This window comes from Zalophus californianus, chromosome 2 (assembly GCF_009762305.2).
Source record: "Zalophus californianus isolate mZalCal1 chromosome 2, mZalCal1.pri.v2, whole genome shotgun sequence".
Lineage (NCBI taxonomy): Eukaryota > Metazoa > Chordata > Mammalia > Carnivora > Otariidae > Zalophus > Zalophus californianus.
In genome coordinates, this window is record NC_045596.1 from 56,772,972 (window position 1) to 56,791,726 (window position 18,755).

At 38.1% G+C, this 18,755-nt stretch overlaps 1 protein-coding gene and 1 pseudogene across 8 annotated transcripts in view; one reads left to right on the forward strand and one right to left on the reverse strand.

The window, feature by feature from the left end:
- Positions 1–18,755, forward strand: part of SLC4A4 (solute carrier family 4 member 4) — a 340,863-nt gene that overhangs the window by 124,192 nt on the left and 197,916 nt on the right. For all 8 annotated transcript variants that reach the window (XM_027598149.2, XM_027598150.1, XM_027598153.2 and 5 more), the window contains one exon: positions 11,158–11,293. In XM_027598149.2, coding sequence (XP_027453950.1) covers positions 11,158–11,293 — 136 coding nt within the window. The remainder of the gene's footprint in view (positions 1–11,157; positions 11,294–18,755) is intronic.
- On the reverse strand, positions 5,043–5,912 carry LOC113924478 (annotated as a pseudogene).

The following is an 18,755-nucleotide window of genomic DNA, read 5'->3' on the forward strand; positions in this document are numbered from 1 at the left end:
TTTCTGATTATTTTGAAGAAAGGCTAAGGACACAGATATTTTCCAAAAATGTCTCAGCAAATTCTGGTTCTTCTCACCTTTTGCTAGCTGAAATTGAACTTACTGTGCTTCTAAGTAAGATAGTTTGGTAGTATTCTGAAATCCAGGCTCCTAGCACTGTTGACTTTCTATAGCTGAATAATAATGTCATGGCATATTAAGGACAATTGTGATAATTGACAGCTTTTCATGTGTGAGAGCTTATTAATACGTGGATACCTAAGTATTTAAAAAATTATCCATCTTAATGAATGCTATTTGGCTGTTTCAATTTCTTAGCTAATTGAACAGAGAAAGTAACCATCTAATTTACCTGTCTAGAGCTTGCCAGCATGTAAGTCAATAGTCATTTTCTGGATTTATTGAGGTAGAGGTAGGTTAAGGCATGGATAAAGTCTAGATGCATTGTATAGATCACTCCAAGAAAACCTGAATTCTATAAAAACAGGTTCTTTGATGCATTTAATTTGAAGAGGATAATTTGTGGATGACTACTATGAGTTACCTCTACTCTAGCCCATTAAAATAGAATCACAGACATATATATATCAGGACTCTTTTGGTTGCAAGTGACAAAAAAATTGTCTTAGATTACTTTAAGTTAAAAGGGAATTGTCATAATGATTGAGAAGTATCTGACTTCAGGCACAGCTGGATCTAGGTGCTCAAATAATGGCATCAGGAACCTGTCTCTGCCTTGGTTCTGAGTTCTTCCATGTTTACTCTACTCTCACACACTCTTCCCTTTGAGTTGCAAGATGGCATCTGCACTCAAAGCTTTTATTACCTTCTTAGCACCTTAGCATAAAGTGAAAATTTATTTTCTGGAAGTTCCAACGAAAGACTGACACTTATTTACTCTGATTGGCCTGGATTAGGTAAAGTGTCCTCTCAAAAATTAATTGTTGTGGCCAAGATTTGTGATATTCTCATTCTCCGGACCTGGGTCATAGGGAATAATTCATTCTCATTGAACTTCTAAGTATAAAAATGGTTCTGCAAAGGAAAGTAGGATGCTGTTATCAGAAGAGAGAATAGGGGTGTTAAGTAGGCAAGAGTAACAGATAGCCACTACAATGCATGTGTATGTTTTAAAGATATCTATATATGTAACTTTATTTGGCGATTGCTCATTTCTTACAGTTATGAATGTGAAATTGAAGTTCGATGACTTTATATATACATTTAAGCATTTTTTAGAGTACTATAGTGGTCTAATAATTAGATAAATTGTGGAAGTTTTAGCAACTATAGTGTTGATTTACAGACATTTAACTCAACATGGAGAAAAATGAATACTTAAAATGTAAACCAGTTGGTGACAGCACATTGATAAGTTAAAGAAATAGTTATTTATTTTTTTTTATTTTTAAAAAGGATTTATTTATTTGAGAGAGGTGGGGAGGGGCAGAGGAAGAGGGAGAGAATCTCAAGCAGACTCCCTGCTGAGAACAGAGCCCAACGTGCGACTCGATCCCACAACTCTGAGACTATGACCTGAGCTGAAATCAAGCTGAAATCTCACTTAACTGACTGAGCCACCCAGGTGCCCTAGTTATGTCTTTTTATACTTTGGTTTGAGAGCTAAGACTTTACCAGATGGTGAATTTTCCCAAGGAGAAAATACAAAATCTGTAAGTATTCGTTTAACCCACAGAAGGGAATTTGCATGTAAACTTGTCATGCCCAGTATGAATTGTTCATTATGATCATTATTTCTATTAAAAAAAATTTTTTTTGGTAGCCTGTAGGGTGGCCACAGTGGGATGTTTTCCAGACCAAAAACAAAAGGCACATTCACAAATTGCCTTTTGGTGGATAATGAACCAAATGTTCAGTTAATTTACTTTAGGACTATTTCATATGCCATTATGATTTCTGCCTCCTGAAATCCAGTACATTTACTGTCTGCATTGTTCATATGGCTCCTTTTTTTTTTTTTTTTAATGAGATCATCTTTTAGAGAGTGGTGTCTGAAAAAATGGGTTTGGAAATAACACAAGTAGGTTTGAGGTTATATCACTTACTAGTTGTGTGATCTTGTGGAAGTCCCTTAGTCTCTTAAATACTCAGTTTCCCTGTCTGTAATATGAGTAATACAAGAGATTGGTAACAGTAGATATTTCATATTTTTGTGTAAAACAAATAATATAATAAGTGAAGGGCACTGAACACAGTGCCTGGTACAGTGTAACCATTCAAAAACATTAGTAATTGCATATTCTGTTTTTATTGATAGACTTTTTCCCATTGTCCCTTGAGGACAAGGACCTTATCTTAAAAATATTTTGTGTACTTTCAACAAGTAACATAGTGTTTCACACACTAAAAACTAATAAATATTAATTAAGTAATCAAAATGAGAACGTAGAACTATACTTCAAGCATTGCTAAGCCTCAGGGAAGCAGAGGAAAGAAGCAAAGAAAGATTTTTTTTGTGAGAAACTGGGGCAGATTACATATTATGTATCTTTCCATTCATTTTCTTACTCATTCTTTTAATCCATTCTTTTTTTGTGTAACTTCACTGTGCACAAGGTAGGCACCAAGAATAGTTTAGGTAAGTGAAGAACCAGGCGGTTGGCTTAGTAAAGGTGTAAAGACAAAGTACAACAATGGAAAGAAAACCCACAAAGCAGTGGATATTAAATGTCTCTCTTCTTTTTTTTTCTATTTTTTTAAGATTTTATTTATTTATTTTTAAATTTTATTTTATTAGGATATTAAATGTCTTAATAGAAGTGCAGATTAAATGTTGTGGTCCCTCAGGGTAGGAAGACATTGCATCTACCAGGGGAAAATAGCTTACTTGAAGTGTTCATTCTTTTCTTTGTGGCTTACTCAATAGGAAATGGTGACTGTATTTTGGTCACTGTGCAGCTAATCCAAAGATGGATTTTTTTTTTGAAGATTTTATTTATTTGACAGAGAGAGACACAGTGAGAGAGGGAACACAAGCAGAGGGAGTGGGAGAGAAGCATGCTTCCCACCAAGCAGGAAGCCCGATGTGGGGCTCAATGTGGGGCTCGATCCTGGGACCCTGGGATCATGACCTGAGCCGAAGGCAGACGCTTAACGACTGAGCCACCCAGGCGCCCCCAAAGATGGATTAAGGATAGTTTGCAAACTTAGATATTTTCCATTTCAGAGCTCTTAATATAAGTTTCCTTTTGCACGTGGTTATGTTTTTGTGTACTTGAAGATGTCCAAGGTTTATTCATCCGCATCTAATTCATTCATTTACTATTTCGAGGGACGATTAAGTGCATAGTACCGTGTTGGTCTTTAAGGAAAATACATAGACAGACCCTGTGCTCCACGAGTTTGGTGATTAGTTGGAGAGAGGTCACATCACCAAAGGTTACATAATAATGACCAGGCTATATATTTGCCAGTGCCTAAAGGATAATTCATACAAAGTATTTTTATAGTTTGAATATAGGAGAGATTCACATTTCTGTGAATGGTTAATATAGGTTATTGGAAAAGATAGAATTTTCGGCTGGGCCTTGGAAATTAAGTCAGAGTTAGAAAGGAGAGAAAAGACTATACCAGATAGAAAAGATGAAAAAAGATCTGAAAATGAGCAAGTTTGTTCTCTAATCCCTCCCTCCCTCCCTCCCTCCCTCCCTCCCTCCCTCCCCCCCTCCCTCCCTCCCTCCCTTCTTCCTTCCTTCCTTCCTTCCTTCCTTCCTTCCTTCCTTCCTTCCTTCCTTCCTTCCTTCCTTCCATTAATTGTTTCTTTATTGATTGACATTTGGCTGCTTCCAAGTTTAAAAATAATGGTGCCACATGGGACGCCTGGGTGGCTCAGTCGTTAAGCATCTGCCTTCAGCTCAGGTCATGATCCCAGGATCCTGGGATCAAGTCCCACATCGGGCTCCTTGCTCAGTGAGGAGCCTGCTTCTCCCTCTCCCTCTACTGCTCCCCCTGCTTGTGTTCTCTCTGTCTCTCTGACAAATAAATAAAAATCTTAAAAAAAATATAATGGTGCCACAGATACTCTTGGGTCCATCTCTTTGTTCCAGATTAATTTCTAGAAGTGGAAGATCTGGGTCCAAACCCAGAATATTTTGATTTTTAATTGATATTGCTAACTTACACTTTAAAAAGGTTGTATTAACTAACAAGGCAGAAAATGCTGTTTCTTTGGATACCTAACAATTCAAATCTTTGCTAACATGATGGGTAAAACATGTTTTAATTTTAATTTTTAAGTTTGTGAAGTTTACTTTCTAACTTACTAATTTTGGTTTCTGGCATTATCCATTTTCAATTCATTACCTCTGAATTTTTAATTTTAGCCATATGCTTGTTATTAGATTACTCTTTTGTAAAGAGCAGCCTATTTTTCTATCATTGACTGTCCCATGGGATCTCACCAAAGATCAGAAACTGAATTTTTAGAGGTCTCAGACCTTCTCTTTTAACCTTCAAAAGGATAGTCTCCTGCCTGCTTCTTTACTATCCATATGGAATGTACTAAAGTTCTCAACTTACTGATTTCCTATCTGAGTGAACAGAGCCTTTTTTTTTTTCCAGAAGTGTGATATGCATAGAGTAATTCATAGTCCCCATTTTGATCAAATTTTCTTTTAATATCTGAGTTCTAGCTCTTCTGTGTATAACTTATTTCTGATCTTTGGACAAATCTATCTAGCTTCTATTTCTATAAGCCCTGGTTTCAACTCGTGATACCAGGGGATTCTCCCACTTTGGTGTTTTGGTAGATATGTAGGTGACAGGTAGACAGGCAGGCGATTGTCCTCGATTGGCATTCAGACAGTGATAGCAAGAAATGTTTCACAAATGATATCTGGTATAATCTAGTTAAGATTAATCTTAATTATAGTCTAGTTAAGATTAATCTTAATTATAGTCTAGTTAAGATTAATAAACACATTGCTTAGAAATAGTTATGCTTTGATCTAAAGTCAACAAAAGCCTTTTTTTCTAACATTAAAATATATAATTGGAGGGCAAGGGGAACAACTTGAAATAAATCAGAAAACACCTTCACATGAATCATTCTTTTTGTATACTTCAAATTTCTACTTAATGCCTTTTTCTGCCTGGACACCAGAAAGAACACTTGGGTATTCTGGAAGAAGCTTATATATCCCCAAATCAATTTCTGGGAAAAGTGTGTTACTTTCAAAGAGTTTGAGATGGCTTGGCTTGTTCGTGGCTTCCTTATAAACAGAACTGCCTCCCACTATCCAAACCATGTCCACCTTCTTTGTTAATTCTGGTTGTTTATAAGTTTTAAGGCATCATGCAGACTTTCGGCTAGAAAATGAGTGCCTTTTGGAGGTTCCTTGAGTTCTCTACTGAGAACTGAGTTAATTCTGTTCTCTAAAAGTCAGTTTTTCTAGGGAGGAGAGAGTCATGTCTTCCTACCCGTAATCACAAAATTCTAATTACAAAATTCTATTCTGGTCATTCTTGGGAAATACCTGAATTCATTCCTGGATGGGGGCCAGGGTAGGTTTCTGTTCTTGCCTATGCCCATGTTCTGGGATGGAGTTTAGCAGGTGAACTGTGACAGCAGCAGTGAATACCTCTGAGCTTGCTTGTGACGCTGGGGTTCCTGGCTGAGCTTGGTGCAAAATCGAGCAGGTATGTTCTTCTGTCACCAAACATTTTTGGGTTGTTGTGGGAGACTGGTTGGATGCAGAGATTGGGGCCAAAGTGACATGACAGGCACACTGAGAGTTGACTCTATAGCCCGGTACGTGTCATTGGAGAGGGGTCCTCTCACACACCGTCTTTGATTGGTGGATAGTGACTGCTCTGAGGTCAAGTTTAGTCTCAGCAGGAATAGATGTGATGTATGCTGTGGGTGCTGGTGGTGGGAGTGGGAATGGCAGCATTCCTGCCACATGCTTGCCTTCCTTCTTGTCAGCACTGGGGATTTGGGAACACTGGGTCTATCGCAGACCATGACATTGTCACCCTGCAGGTGGATGCTGGTCAGAGATAACCACACTTATGTAGGACCCTCCAGGAAATTCTACAGCTACTCCGGGGGGGGAAACCCCCAAACCGCCCCCCCAAAACCCCCCAAACACATTCTAACCAGAGGGCAGAATTAAAGAAAAAAATCAAGGCAGATTAGAGGCATTAACTTGGCTTTGATCTACAGGCCTTCTGTTCTGACAAAGGTGATTGGATTAATTTGACAGTTTTTCTCTCTCTCCCTCATTTCCTGCTTCCCTATCACTCTCTCTCATTTTTCTCCAGGTTCTCTTTTATGATGAAACTAGGTTAGTTATTACTTAGAATCATAATCTATTCATCTGTAATGTAAGTTGATTTTCTGATGTTTTCTCCCCCCAGGTATTAAAGTGAGACTAAAGAGGTTTCATTATTTTCCCCTGTTCTGTTATTGGCTGTTTCCCAGAAAGGTACACCTTTATATTCTCATTACCAAAGCTACTGAATTCACTGAAGTAACACATGCAGAACTTTTGGCTTTTTTCTTTCCTACCTTATATATTTTCAACATCCAAGGGCTCTTGGGGCCAATATCTGTGAGCACTTTCTATTTTTTTTTTTAAGATTTTATTTATTTATTTGAGAGAGAGAATGAGAAAGAGCACGAGAGGGAAGAGGGTCAGAGGGAGAGGCAGACTCCCTGCTGAGCAGGGAGCCCGATGCAGGACTCGATCCCGGGACTCCAGGATCATGACCTGAGCCGAAGGCAGTCACTTAACCAACTGAGCCACCCAGGCGCCCCTGTGAGCACTTTCTTATTTAGAAGCTAGGCAGGTTTTGCTAGTAAGGGCTGGCAGTTTTTAAACTAATTTAAACCTTGTATTTTAGCTATGATAATTGATCATCATCACCCTATTTTTCATGTGGGGAACTTGAGACACAGAGAGGTTAATTAACTTGTCTCAGGTCACACAACATATAAGTAGCAGAGTTTGGATTCAAACCTAGGCAGTTGGGTTCCAGAGTTCTGTATGCTTAATTTCAATGCAGTGCTGTGTCTTCTATTTAGCTCATTTCCCTTCTGATCAAAATTTACGGGGGAAGAAATGAATTCCTGACATCCTTCATTAGGGAGACTCTCACTCTGCATATCTTTGTGTTAAGAATGACATTAGAAATTGGGAAGGGTATTTGCTGGCTACAGAGGCTGCCTCTCCCACAGGTCTATATTTACAGTACAATTGCTGTGGCCTCTTCTAATACTGGGGAAGCTTAGTGGAGCAGCTAAGGAAAGAAACTTACTAGAGTATCGAGCTAGTTTATGACACAGGATTTTGGAACTTTATCCCCAAGGGGTTGTTACACTGGTTACTCAGAAGCTGTATTTAATATGCATAAGACAACTTACACATGAGACCCAGAGAATCAGAACCAGGGGTAATGTCACAACCTTCTTCGATTCTATCATGCCTCTCTGGCTAAGCGGAGTTGTGCTTTTCTAACTGGAGGCTGCTGGATCTCAGGGTAATGCTCCACGGATCAGAGCTGAGCAGAGATGTATACTGTGCTCTGCAGGAGAGTCTCTTTTCTAAGGAGGGGAAAGGTTTATTCATCTCTGTTGGTGGTGGGGACTAACTCATGTCACATTTTTAGAAATGGACCAAAAATTGATTCTCTAAGTGTAGACTTGTCCCTTCTAAAAGCTAGTTCTACCTCAGGGAGCATTGATGTTGAATGTTGATGAAAAGTCCATCAAATCTGTGACTGTCAGTTTTGGAACCACTCGGATAAATAACCATATTTGAAGTAGTGTGAACACTCTGCTCTTGGAAACCGTAGCCACATTCCAAATTCTGCCCATTAGGTCTTACCCTCCCATCATTTCCTTCATGACTTCCATGATTCTCTAAAGTAATGACACTTTCCATTTCTTGATTGGAAGGGCATTGCAAGTGTTCTTACACAAAAGTTCTGGAACCTTAGGTTTTTTTCTCCCAGAGATGTTAAGAAATTTCAAAGTCATTTTTTTTCTAATTACAGAAATTAAACATCCTGGATCCTATATTAATATATATTCAATTATCTTATTTGAATGTTCTATAAACACGGAACAGTTTGCAGATGTTTTTGTTGGTTTATCTACTAATTTATTTATTTAACCAATTAATTATTCACTAACCAAATAACTGGTTAATGTTTGTTGCCCCTCCTAGCATGTACACTTGATAAGAACAAGGAACTTGATGTCAAGTTTTTTGCTTTATCTTCGGAGCCTGAAACAAAGCCTATTTAGGGCAAAGACAGTACTCAATAAATATTGCTGAATGAATGCATGGATGAATTGTGTACACTGTAGAGATAGAAAAGTGAAAGGAGGAACATAGAAGCCCTGGAAATAAACTGTATAACATTTAAAAGGTGTATATATAGGCAGTCTTTGCTTTGCATGGTAGGGCAAGGCCATAAATATGACTATTCAAGCTGAAATTATACAAAACAATCCTAATAATCAATGGGAGAAGTTACTATTTTTCTTTGACCTTTAAAAAATATTTGCCATATCATTAAAATCTCTCTTGCTGTTTCGTTATAAAGGTATAGGGGAATGAAAAAAATAATACAACTAGTATTTAGTACTAATTTTTAAACTAAGCTGTAATTTAAAATGTCAGAAATATTGAGATTAAAGTATTTTATTTCTTTTTAAAATCTTGTCAGGAGTGTTGAATAATGCTTGCCTTCTTCCTGTTGTACAACTTATGAAATGGAGCAGGCATCTTTTCTATGCCCCGATGAATTGCATACTCCTCTCTAACTTTGGATCAGCTTCCAGCATTTTCTCCTTTGTGCTTTCCATGTCAAGAAAAGTCTCTGAGAGTTCCTTTAATGTGAAATGCTTTTTTTCTCCTCCTCCGCCTTCTTCCTTTTCTCCCCCCCCCCCCCCTTCTTCTTCTTCTTTCTTTGCCAGCATCACTTCCTCTGGGACATCTTTGTCATTTTGGTCCAGCTACTTTCCTTATTCATGTTGTTTGCCTTCACTTGGTACTTTTTGACTGTTGTCTAGATTCTCTCGCACGGTGAATGGCAGCATTGTCAGCATCCCCATGAGCAGCTCTGTCTTTGATAACTCCGTTTACATTCGATGTGGATTTCATTTCCACCATATCACTCTTTGTTTCTGTATCACTCTACTTTCATCTCTGTTGGCCACTTTCCTCTTTTGACATGAAGGCAACACGGGTATACACTTTGCTGTCTGTACATGAACTAGTAACAAGTGCGCAGTGACCAGTCACTGACGGACTTTGCAAGAAGCATTATGATTGGTCATTGATCGGTCACATGATGCATGTATGTTACTAACATCATAATTTATGGACTGAAGAACTAGCAGTGAAGTTTGTACTTTATGTAATTACTCACAGTTAATATACTATCCTAACTGAAATTTAAACTGCATTACTGGGGGACTGGTGTTCTTTAACTAAATGGCAGTAAGTGAAGTTCGCAGACCTTGGAACCATGCATAGTGAGGGTTTCCCTCAATTCCAGACTTTATTTTGTGGACATATGTGTATTTTTTCTTCATTAACGTGGGATCACTTTATTCATATGATTTTGCAATTTTATTTTTCATTTAGCATTTTATATATGTAAAAAAATGATAATCTTGACTTCCATGTTTTATAACTGCATGGTGATTTACTGAATAGTTGTAGTGTAGTTTATTTAACCAGTCCTCCTTTTTGGACACTTAGGCTTCTCTTTTTCTCAATGATAAACAGTGTTGCATTAGTCACCTCTGTCTTTGAGGTAACAACTATTATTTCTCTGAAATGAATTATTTCTAGTGGTAGAATTACTGGCTCACATGATGTATACACTTTTAAAACATTTCCATATCCTTCCAAATTTCTGTTCAGAGAGAGATTCCCATTTAGGCTTCTATCAGTGACATAAATTGAGAGGTGCTGGTGCATGTGTCCTAAATCTCCGGCAATATTGGGATTGTCATTTTTTTTACATTTTTGCTATTTTCATAGGTAAAACATGTATTTTATTTTAATAATTAGTTTTGATTACTAGTTAGGTTGAATAATTTTCATGGGTTTGTTCATAGTATTTTTTGATCTGTGGAATTTCATATTGTCCTGTATTACAGTAGTTTTCAGATGGTAGAAATATTCTTGTTTTATTAGGTTGTTTGAGTACACCTGTTTCTACAATGTGTGTGTGCGTCTGTGTGTATATACATACATATGTATATACACATATATCTGTGTACGTGGACTATATTCACACGTATATACCATTCTTGGTTTTGCCCAGATATTATAAAGAGTATCTCTGGGCCTTAGTTTTGTAATATGATCATCAGTTCCCAAAGGCTTTCCTTTTCTTAAAAAAAGAAGGAAAATAACCCACAACCTGAGGGAAGTTCTAGTTAATTTTTCATTACATGATTTTCAGGAGATAGGGTCAAAAGGAGCTCGTAGGGCATTCAATTATGTGCTTGAGTGTGTCAGAAAAAATTTTTTTCCTCAGGTGTACAATATTTTACTTGGGCTTGTTTTTCAAGTGCCTTGAAGTGTGACTAAACATTTTTGGGTACTGCCCTTATGTAAAGAAGAGGCCCCATCTTGTTAAATATTCCTTCATCAGCTTTGCTCTTAGCCAGTTACAGGCAGCGAGGATCCTGTGAGGGCATGAGCTTTAGGCATTGGACAGAGGGAAGGTGGGTGGGAGGCGAGGGCCTGGGGGAAACTCAGGATTGGGGTGTGCTCTGCCCCCTCCCACTGCTGTAGAAAAAGTGATTGGCTCAGGCTTGTTTCTATCTAATGATTTTGGATGGGTCATAAGTGAGGAAGGAGGGAAGTTCATGCGGTTGGACCTCAGCTCATCTGAGGGCTAAAGGTTCTTTGTCACACACGACACAGAACTGGAGTCCTGTCTTGGAGAGTGGTGGCGAGCTGAGATACAGTTTAGGACCCAAGGAACAGAGAAGGGCTTTGAGTTTTTTTCGTGTGTAGGTTGGGGAAAAGGGAGGCTCAGCAAGGAGGATGTCCATGGAAAACGTGGCGGGGAAGTCCAACAGCCTTGGGGACAGAGGAAGAGCTCGAAGCTACACTTTCCTCAGGGTTGTCCAGCCAGTGTTTAACCACAGTATTTTCACTTCTGCAGTCTCTCCTGCCGCAGAACGTATCCGGTTCATCTTGGGTGAGGAGGATGACAGCCCAGCACCCCCTCAGCTCTTCACCGAACTGGATGAGCTGCTGGCCGTGGATGGGCAGGAGATGGAGTGGAAGGAGACGGCAAGGTGAGGCATGGCTGGCTGTGCAGTGCTGACCCGGGGAAAGAAGTGCAGGGCAAGATCACGGTCTGTGAGCACCTTTCTCTCACCTTCACCCTTTGAATAACTGAGGAGCATCGTGTTGTCTGGGTTAAGGAATAAAAGGATTCTTTTTCTTCTCTGTTGCATTGATGTGGATGCAGGACACCCTTTATTTCACTGCTGGAGCATTGTTACATTGATTCACGCTGTTACAGTTTTAACCTTTATAAAGAATTAGAGGTAAATCTGCATTCATGTGCTATTTAATAGTGAAATATCTTAAAGAGATAAACGCAAGCACCCAAAAATGGTAGCCTAGAGATATGTACCCACAGTTTCTGCAGTTAGAAGGGAGGTTGCAAAGACAGTGTTTACCCACAGACTTGCCATTATTCCAAGGAAAAACCTGTCATCTTTTTTAAGTACCCACGAAAGCAAGTAGAAGGTTCACTTGAATTTGGAGTTTAGAGACCTGAGTTAAATTTCAGATTCCGTCACCTGTTAGCTGCATAGAACTCAGTGTCGGAGAACTTTGATTTCATCATCAATAAAAAATGGATAATAATACCTACTACATATATATGTATGCAATATGAGATATGTAATACATCTTTATGTATTTTATTTAATATTTGTCTAATTATATCACAGATATTTACATACATGCCTATATGTATGTATATATATGGAAATACCTTGTAAATTGCTAAGCACTACAGAAGTATCTAAGGTTTCGTTCTTCTCATGATAACAGAGCTTTTCTTTCTTTCTACATATAGATTAAGTTATATACTCCACACCGTATCTTCTAGGACATAGAACAATTATGTAATATAAGGAATTTGATATAATGCAGTTACTGGTCTCTCATTGTCGTAAGTGCATGGAGATTCAATATATTTCCCTTTCACAAGCAAAATAATGTTAAGATACACCTTTTATAGTCTGCAATTTAATTCAAATCAAATTCAACTGGTGTTTTTTTGAATGCATAGTATATGTCAGGCACTAATGAGGTACTGAGAATAAAGAAGTGAGCAGAAGCAGCTCACACATAGATTATTGTATCTTCCTCAAGTTTCAAGTGTGTTCAATATAATATCTTTACAATCTGAGGAATGAGGCAAATCAAATCCTTCTGGTAGCTTTGGGTTTAAAAAAAGAATAAAATAAGTGAAAACCTTCTTCTGTGGATTAGATGGAAAAGAGATTTATGTCTGTTGTTCCACTTCTAGTTAGGTCATTCTAGAATCAGAAAGAAATATATTTTTTTATCTTCTGTGATTAGTAAAAGTTGATGAGATATAAAGAACCACTAACTCAATTGTCTCTCCTTTTCTGGATGAGGTTCTTTTGAGAATTAAAGGAAGAACTTTTATTTTCTGGGGCATATCTTTTTTTTTTTCTTTTTTAAAGTTTCTTTAGTAGGCTCTACACCCAGTGTGGGGCTTGAACACATAACCCTGAGATCAGGAGTCGTATGCTTTTCCAGCTGAGCCAGCCAGGTACACCATTTCTGGAGCATATTTTAAAAGCTTCATGCATCATATCATTTCTAATCAAGTGTTCATCAAATTAATTGGATTTTTTGGTAATTTTTGTTTAGTTACTGAGACTTATGCTCTGTAGGTTTATGGATTTATTATCATTACTGCATACTAAGTACTATTGAATGTCTTTAGGATTTTTAATAATAGAGAAGCATCATAAATTAATTCATTTGATAATGATAGAGAAGCCTTTATTTCTCACCAAGAATTTCTAGGTAGTTTGGTCTTGTGGAAACATCTGCTTTAAAAGAAAGTTCAGTAGAAAAAAAAGTTTAGTAGAATCCATGGATAATTTCATATCTTCCATAACTTGAACTGTGCCCAGAAAAAAAAATCATTACATTTTACTCCTGGCCCTCCCAGTAGCAATAAGGGAAGAGACCTAATCTTAAATATGTTATTTTCCATTTGCTGGATAACTCTTTCTAATATTCAGACACTAATAGTGGGTGTACTTGTTCTAACTCTTCTGTTAATATTTTCTCCTTCTTATTAAAAACCTATCTGTAGCACATTTCTGCTTCTCCACCTCTGATGCTCCCTCTTGAAGCTCTTCATTCTTGTCCTTTCAGGACCTCTTTCCATGATACAGTAATTCTCTCTCATTCTCTTCTCTTAGTCCTGATAACCTGGAAATTAAAAGTCCTACATAAGTACACTTTTGGTTCATAAACATCCTCCAAAAGAAGGCTTTCAAAGTAGAATCTTTTACTGGTATCTCCATTTCATTCTTTCTTTTCCTTCTTTCTAATAGAAAAAAAACAAGACAAAACAACAGAGTGAGAATCGTACTGGTACATCCTGAATTAAGTGTTGGGGAGATTTTGGTCTAGTCTTGGCTTTGTTGCTGATTGGCTGCTTCGCTTTGGACCAGTCACATACTCACGCAGTCTTCTTCCTGAGATGAGTGTTCTCTTCTACCCAAGGAAGGTGATACTGCGTTGCATCTCTGTTAACTTCATGCATAGTTTTATAGCATAGTGTATCTATCCCTGTCTATATACTAGTTTAGTCAGTTATGACCAGAAGTGTTACTTTGATTCATACTTACTTCTTGAAATTCTGTGTGAGTACCTATCATAGAGTAGAATTCGGGTGTAGCTTTCTGCTTTCTCTCTCAGTCCAAGGTGGACTATATTTTATGTGACCTCTGGTCTCAGAAAGGTGGAGAGGTGACACTTCACTGTGTAGGTAATTCAACACTGAGTGAGATGGACATAGAACTTTCATGTAAGCTTCTTACAATGGAGATAATTTTGAATACTTTACCGTCCTTGAAGACTCTATTGCCTTCAGAACACATGTGTCATTTTTGGTGACGTCATTAGCCCCTGAGAGACTGGACTGCTGGAGAGAATGTGTGGTGGGAGTGCGCCATGTGTTGGTGGTGGGAGGGGGGGGCTGTCCAGGAAGAAACATACTCACTCCCACCGGTCTACACTCTGTAACTTCTGGGTGGGACTTGCCACACTTACTACTGCTTAATTAAATGTAAGTGTGATATTGTTTTCATTTTGTCTCCTTCATTACGCTGATTCATCTGGAAGCAGGGACCATCAAGTCTGTCTTTCATGACTGTATTCCCAGTGCCTCACACTATAATAGGTGCTCAATAATATTGGTTGAGTGTGGTTAGTTGAGAATTGATTGCCTTAGAAACAGCTGTTCTAAATATCATACTTTTTTAGATATATTACTTGACCAAAGCTGGAGTTCTGTGATAATTCTTCTCTTTCTGACTGATGGACAGCTGAATGACAGATCAAAGGTATCTAGCACACCACTGATAAAGGTCAGAGAGGACCTGCGTTCGAAGTTTCAAACTAATTCATCAGTATGCTGCTGCCATCCCCCATTAAGTTGTCTAGCCCAGACTTCTTTCCTTGTATGACTGAAAACACATAATTGGATGGCTAATACACAGTTCTTGAAGTAACATATCTAAAATTGAGCTTCTGATCTACCTGCCTCAGATCTGCTCCTCCCGCAGAGTTCCCTACCACAATGGACAACTCCATTCTTCTAGTTGCTCAAACCAGAAACACTGGGATCTTCCTTGACTTCTGCCTCTCCCTACACTCCTTACTCGATCCATTGGTAAACCCTATTTATTTTACCCTCAAAGATACTCAGATATTCAGAATCTCACCACATCTCACATTCAGTACTGCCACAATCCAGGTCCAAGCTGCTGTTGTTTCTTATACAGATTATTGTAAATGCTTCCTAATTAGTCCATCTCTCTGCACCTGCCCTTACCTCCCGCATGAGCAATCCACCATGATACCTTTGGCCTTCTCTCCTACTTTTCCTCCCTTGTTCACTCACTGGCCAGTCATGCTCCTATGCCAGGGACATTGCACTTGCTGTTCCCTCTGTTTGAAATCCTCCCCTTGCCGCCCCCCCCCCCCCCCCCCAGTTATCTGCATGGCTCATTTTCTCACCTCCTTCAGGTCTTTTTTTTACAAATATTACCTTCTCAGTGACTACCCCATCTAAAATCTAAAAAGTGCCCCAACACTCTCTAACCCCCATCCTCCATTATGTTTTCCTTGGTACTTATCGCCATTTAGCATATTGCATATCTTGTTATTTTCTCTTCCCATTAAATTAAAGCTCCATGAGGGCAGGAATTTTTAGTTGTTTTGTACATAACTATATCTCTAGTTCCTACAACTACCTGGCACACTGTCCATGGTCAAGAAATATGTGTTAATAGAATTAGCTCCACCTAAATCCTCTTGGGAGGTTGGAAGGTAATTGTGCCTCCAGAAATGATTCAGTTTTAATAATCTCTAGTTCTTGCAACATACTCCACTTCAGAACATTTTTGCAGTAATTTCTGGTTGCCATTTAAGATGTCTGGTTTCTAGAGATGATAGGGCTTTTTCTCCCCACTAAAAACTCTCAAACCTATCAGACTAATAAAAGTTTAATACTTAGAAGGGATTCATTTTATATATGAAAATGTGCTGTGAATATTTTTCTGGCTGACTTATAAACCTGAGATCTTTGCTTTTCTGTGAAAATCCCAATTCATAGACTATTTTATTCCACAGAGAACTAACCCGCTAGACTTCTCTAGCTTAATGTAGTTTCTACTGTGAGCTCACACCCCGACAGGACACAGTTCTACCCCTTTTAATGATCTATGCTTTTTAGGTAGCTAATGATTTGATTTGACCAAAAATATCCTCCATTGATCCTCAGCATTACTGCAGTTTCAGTTTTAGTCAGGAAGTTCAGGTTAAGCTCTGTCTCAAAAAATAAAGAGAATGGTTTCAGTGGTAGGAAAAATATCCCAGTTTAAGTCTTGGAAGGCACAATAGTCATGTAAAATTATGAACAAGGGAAGTCTTTATTTATATGAAGTTTGAAGTTCGGCCAACTCTACCACCCCCTTTTCTTCACATCTTTCCCTTGCTTTTCCCTTTCCTAAAAATTAGAACTTTGGATTTTTATTGGCTCTTCCAGCATAAAGCACAAATTGAAGACTGTGCAAAGGATAGAATGATTCGACCTGAGAAGCATATATGATGAGTGGAATGCCGAGAATACTTTTTTTTTTTTAAAGAGTATTCCTGAGTGTTAGGTTATTTGAATACTGACATTTAGTAATGTAGCAGTAATTATAATGGAGTATTTGGTATTAGTGAAGAAGCCTATGCTCCTTGTTGAGAATTTCTAGGTGGCTAGGCATTAACTAATAGGTCCATGACACAAACTGGTGAAAGAATAAGTCACGGTCCAGCTTTGGTGTTGGCCCAAAGCCAGGAAGAAGGGCTACTGCCATTCCCCACCATCCCAAGCTCTTAATTTCTTTGAGATGGTGATGTCTCTGTAAAAATGGTTATTGGTTTTCGGTTTTCCTTCAGTGAATATTCAGATGGGTAATGTTGGACTTCACTGTTAGAAGAATATATGGTAAAGGTCAGTCCCCCAATGTGGTTTAGTTTTTGTTGCCAAACCTGGGTAAAAAGGAGAGCGGTCACAAGCTTCAACAAAACCAGCCAGCAAAGGAAAAGGGTATTGATGTTTTAGTTCCAGTGGGATAGCACAGTTGAACACCCATTTGTGTTTCTGCTTGGCAGACTGATCCAGCCTACCTCTGGAAAACCCTGATTTCAGGGCATGACCATCAAGCAAGACATGCGTCCTGACCCTGGGGATTTAGAGAGAGAGTGCTCTTTTCCCAATCTACACTGACTTCTCTGTCTTTTCTCTACTGGATTACTTTGGAACATTCCATTTCAGAACAAGTTTATTTCTTCTGTAAGAAAAAGGCTGAAGGAAAAGGCATCTAATTGTCTATGTAATTATATGTAGTCACATATACTGCTTTGCAATAACTTTCACAGTTGATCTAGAAATTTGAGAGTTCTCCTTAAAAACATAATTTACCCCAGATACACACTAGTGTTGGCTTCTTTTATGTAATGAGGCACTTATTAGTTAGCAAGAAATTTGTTATTTTAATAGTCTTATATAGTTGGATTATATTCTAGGGCAAAGGTCATGTCTATTTTCCACTGTAAAATTAGCTTGTTTTTAAGTTAGAGGTCTTGTCTTTTCTTAATTATATTTAATCATATGATTGGAAAGTTGCAAAATTCAGTGACTCCCAGTGGGCCTTCTATTTCTTCAATAAACGAATGAAATGCTGTTTGGTTGGCAGTCACTCAAAGTGCGTTAAACTGCAGTGTACTTTCTTCTAAGACCTTGAAATAAACTTTACCTAATAAACTCTTCCTCCAAGGTTACAACAGTTTTGTATTTGCAAGCATTTAAAAAACTAACTTCTGTAATTAATTTTCCTATAAAATGTCGAGTACCAGGACAAAAGGAAAAGTAGGAAACTTCCTGCAAATATATTGTTATTCAGTCACTATGAAGGGTAGATAGTAGCTTATAGTACATTTTACAGTAAAAATGTCTGTTTTTTTTAAAAAATGTAATTACATGGTTCTAAGTCACCTTAACAAATTCATTGGCACTCGGGTAGGCTGAACTTTGGTACCTCTGCCTTAGCCTTTTCTTTAATGGGTTCTGATTTGAATTGCGTAGTTTTCAGGTTTTTTTCAAATTTGTCCTTGGTATGTGAGGAGGATAGACATAGCATGTGTAGTTTCTGGAATGAAACTGCATGCACACAATCTGTTTAAATGGGCAAACCATTACTTTATGTCTGAAAGCATATGTTGGAAGTATAGTCCGTTCCTTGAACAATCAGAGCAATACATTTTAAGGGAACTTAATAGCCATTATCCCAGAGTTTCCCATATGTTGTTAGCTATGCTATGATATGACATCATCACAACATTCAATATTTACTAACCTCAAAGTGAAGTAGATGCTAAACTGAACTATGATATAATACTTATCCCTTAGGAATGTAGATTCTAAGGAACTGGCTAGTTTTGAGATTTTATGTTTTCATTCCTTTATAATTAAATCTCGACCTAAAGGGCTGGTGTATTCCAGGAGGGTGAGTAATGCTATTCCATATATCCAAGCTGGTTGGGATTTATGATTTCTAAAGGTACTGTTACAACCTGTTTAAAGTCATATTTGAGTCTAGTCAAGTTGCCTCTACAATACAAACTGTGGGGAGGAATGAAACTAAAGATTGGTCACAAAAGAATGCAGTCGTTTTGCCCCTTTTTGGTTTTTAAAGATTTATTTATTTTAGAGAGAGAGAGAGAGCGAGAGCATGCAAGTTGGGGGAGAGGCAGAAGGAGAAGGCGAGAAGCAGACTCCCCGCTGAGTGTGGATATGCAGGGCTATCTCATAACCCCGAGATCATGACCTGAGCGGAAACCAAGAGTCTGACGCTTAACCGACTGAGCCACCCAGGCGCCCCCCGTTCTTTTTTATTTAAATTCAGTTAGACCAATGTA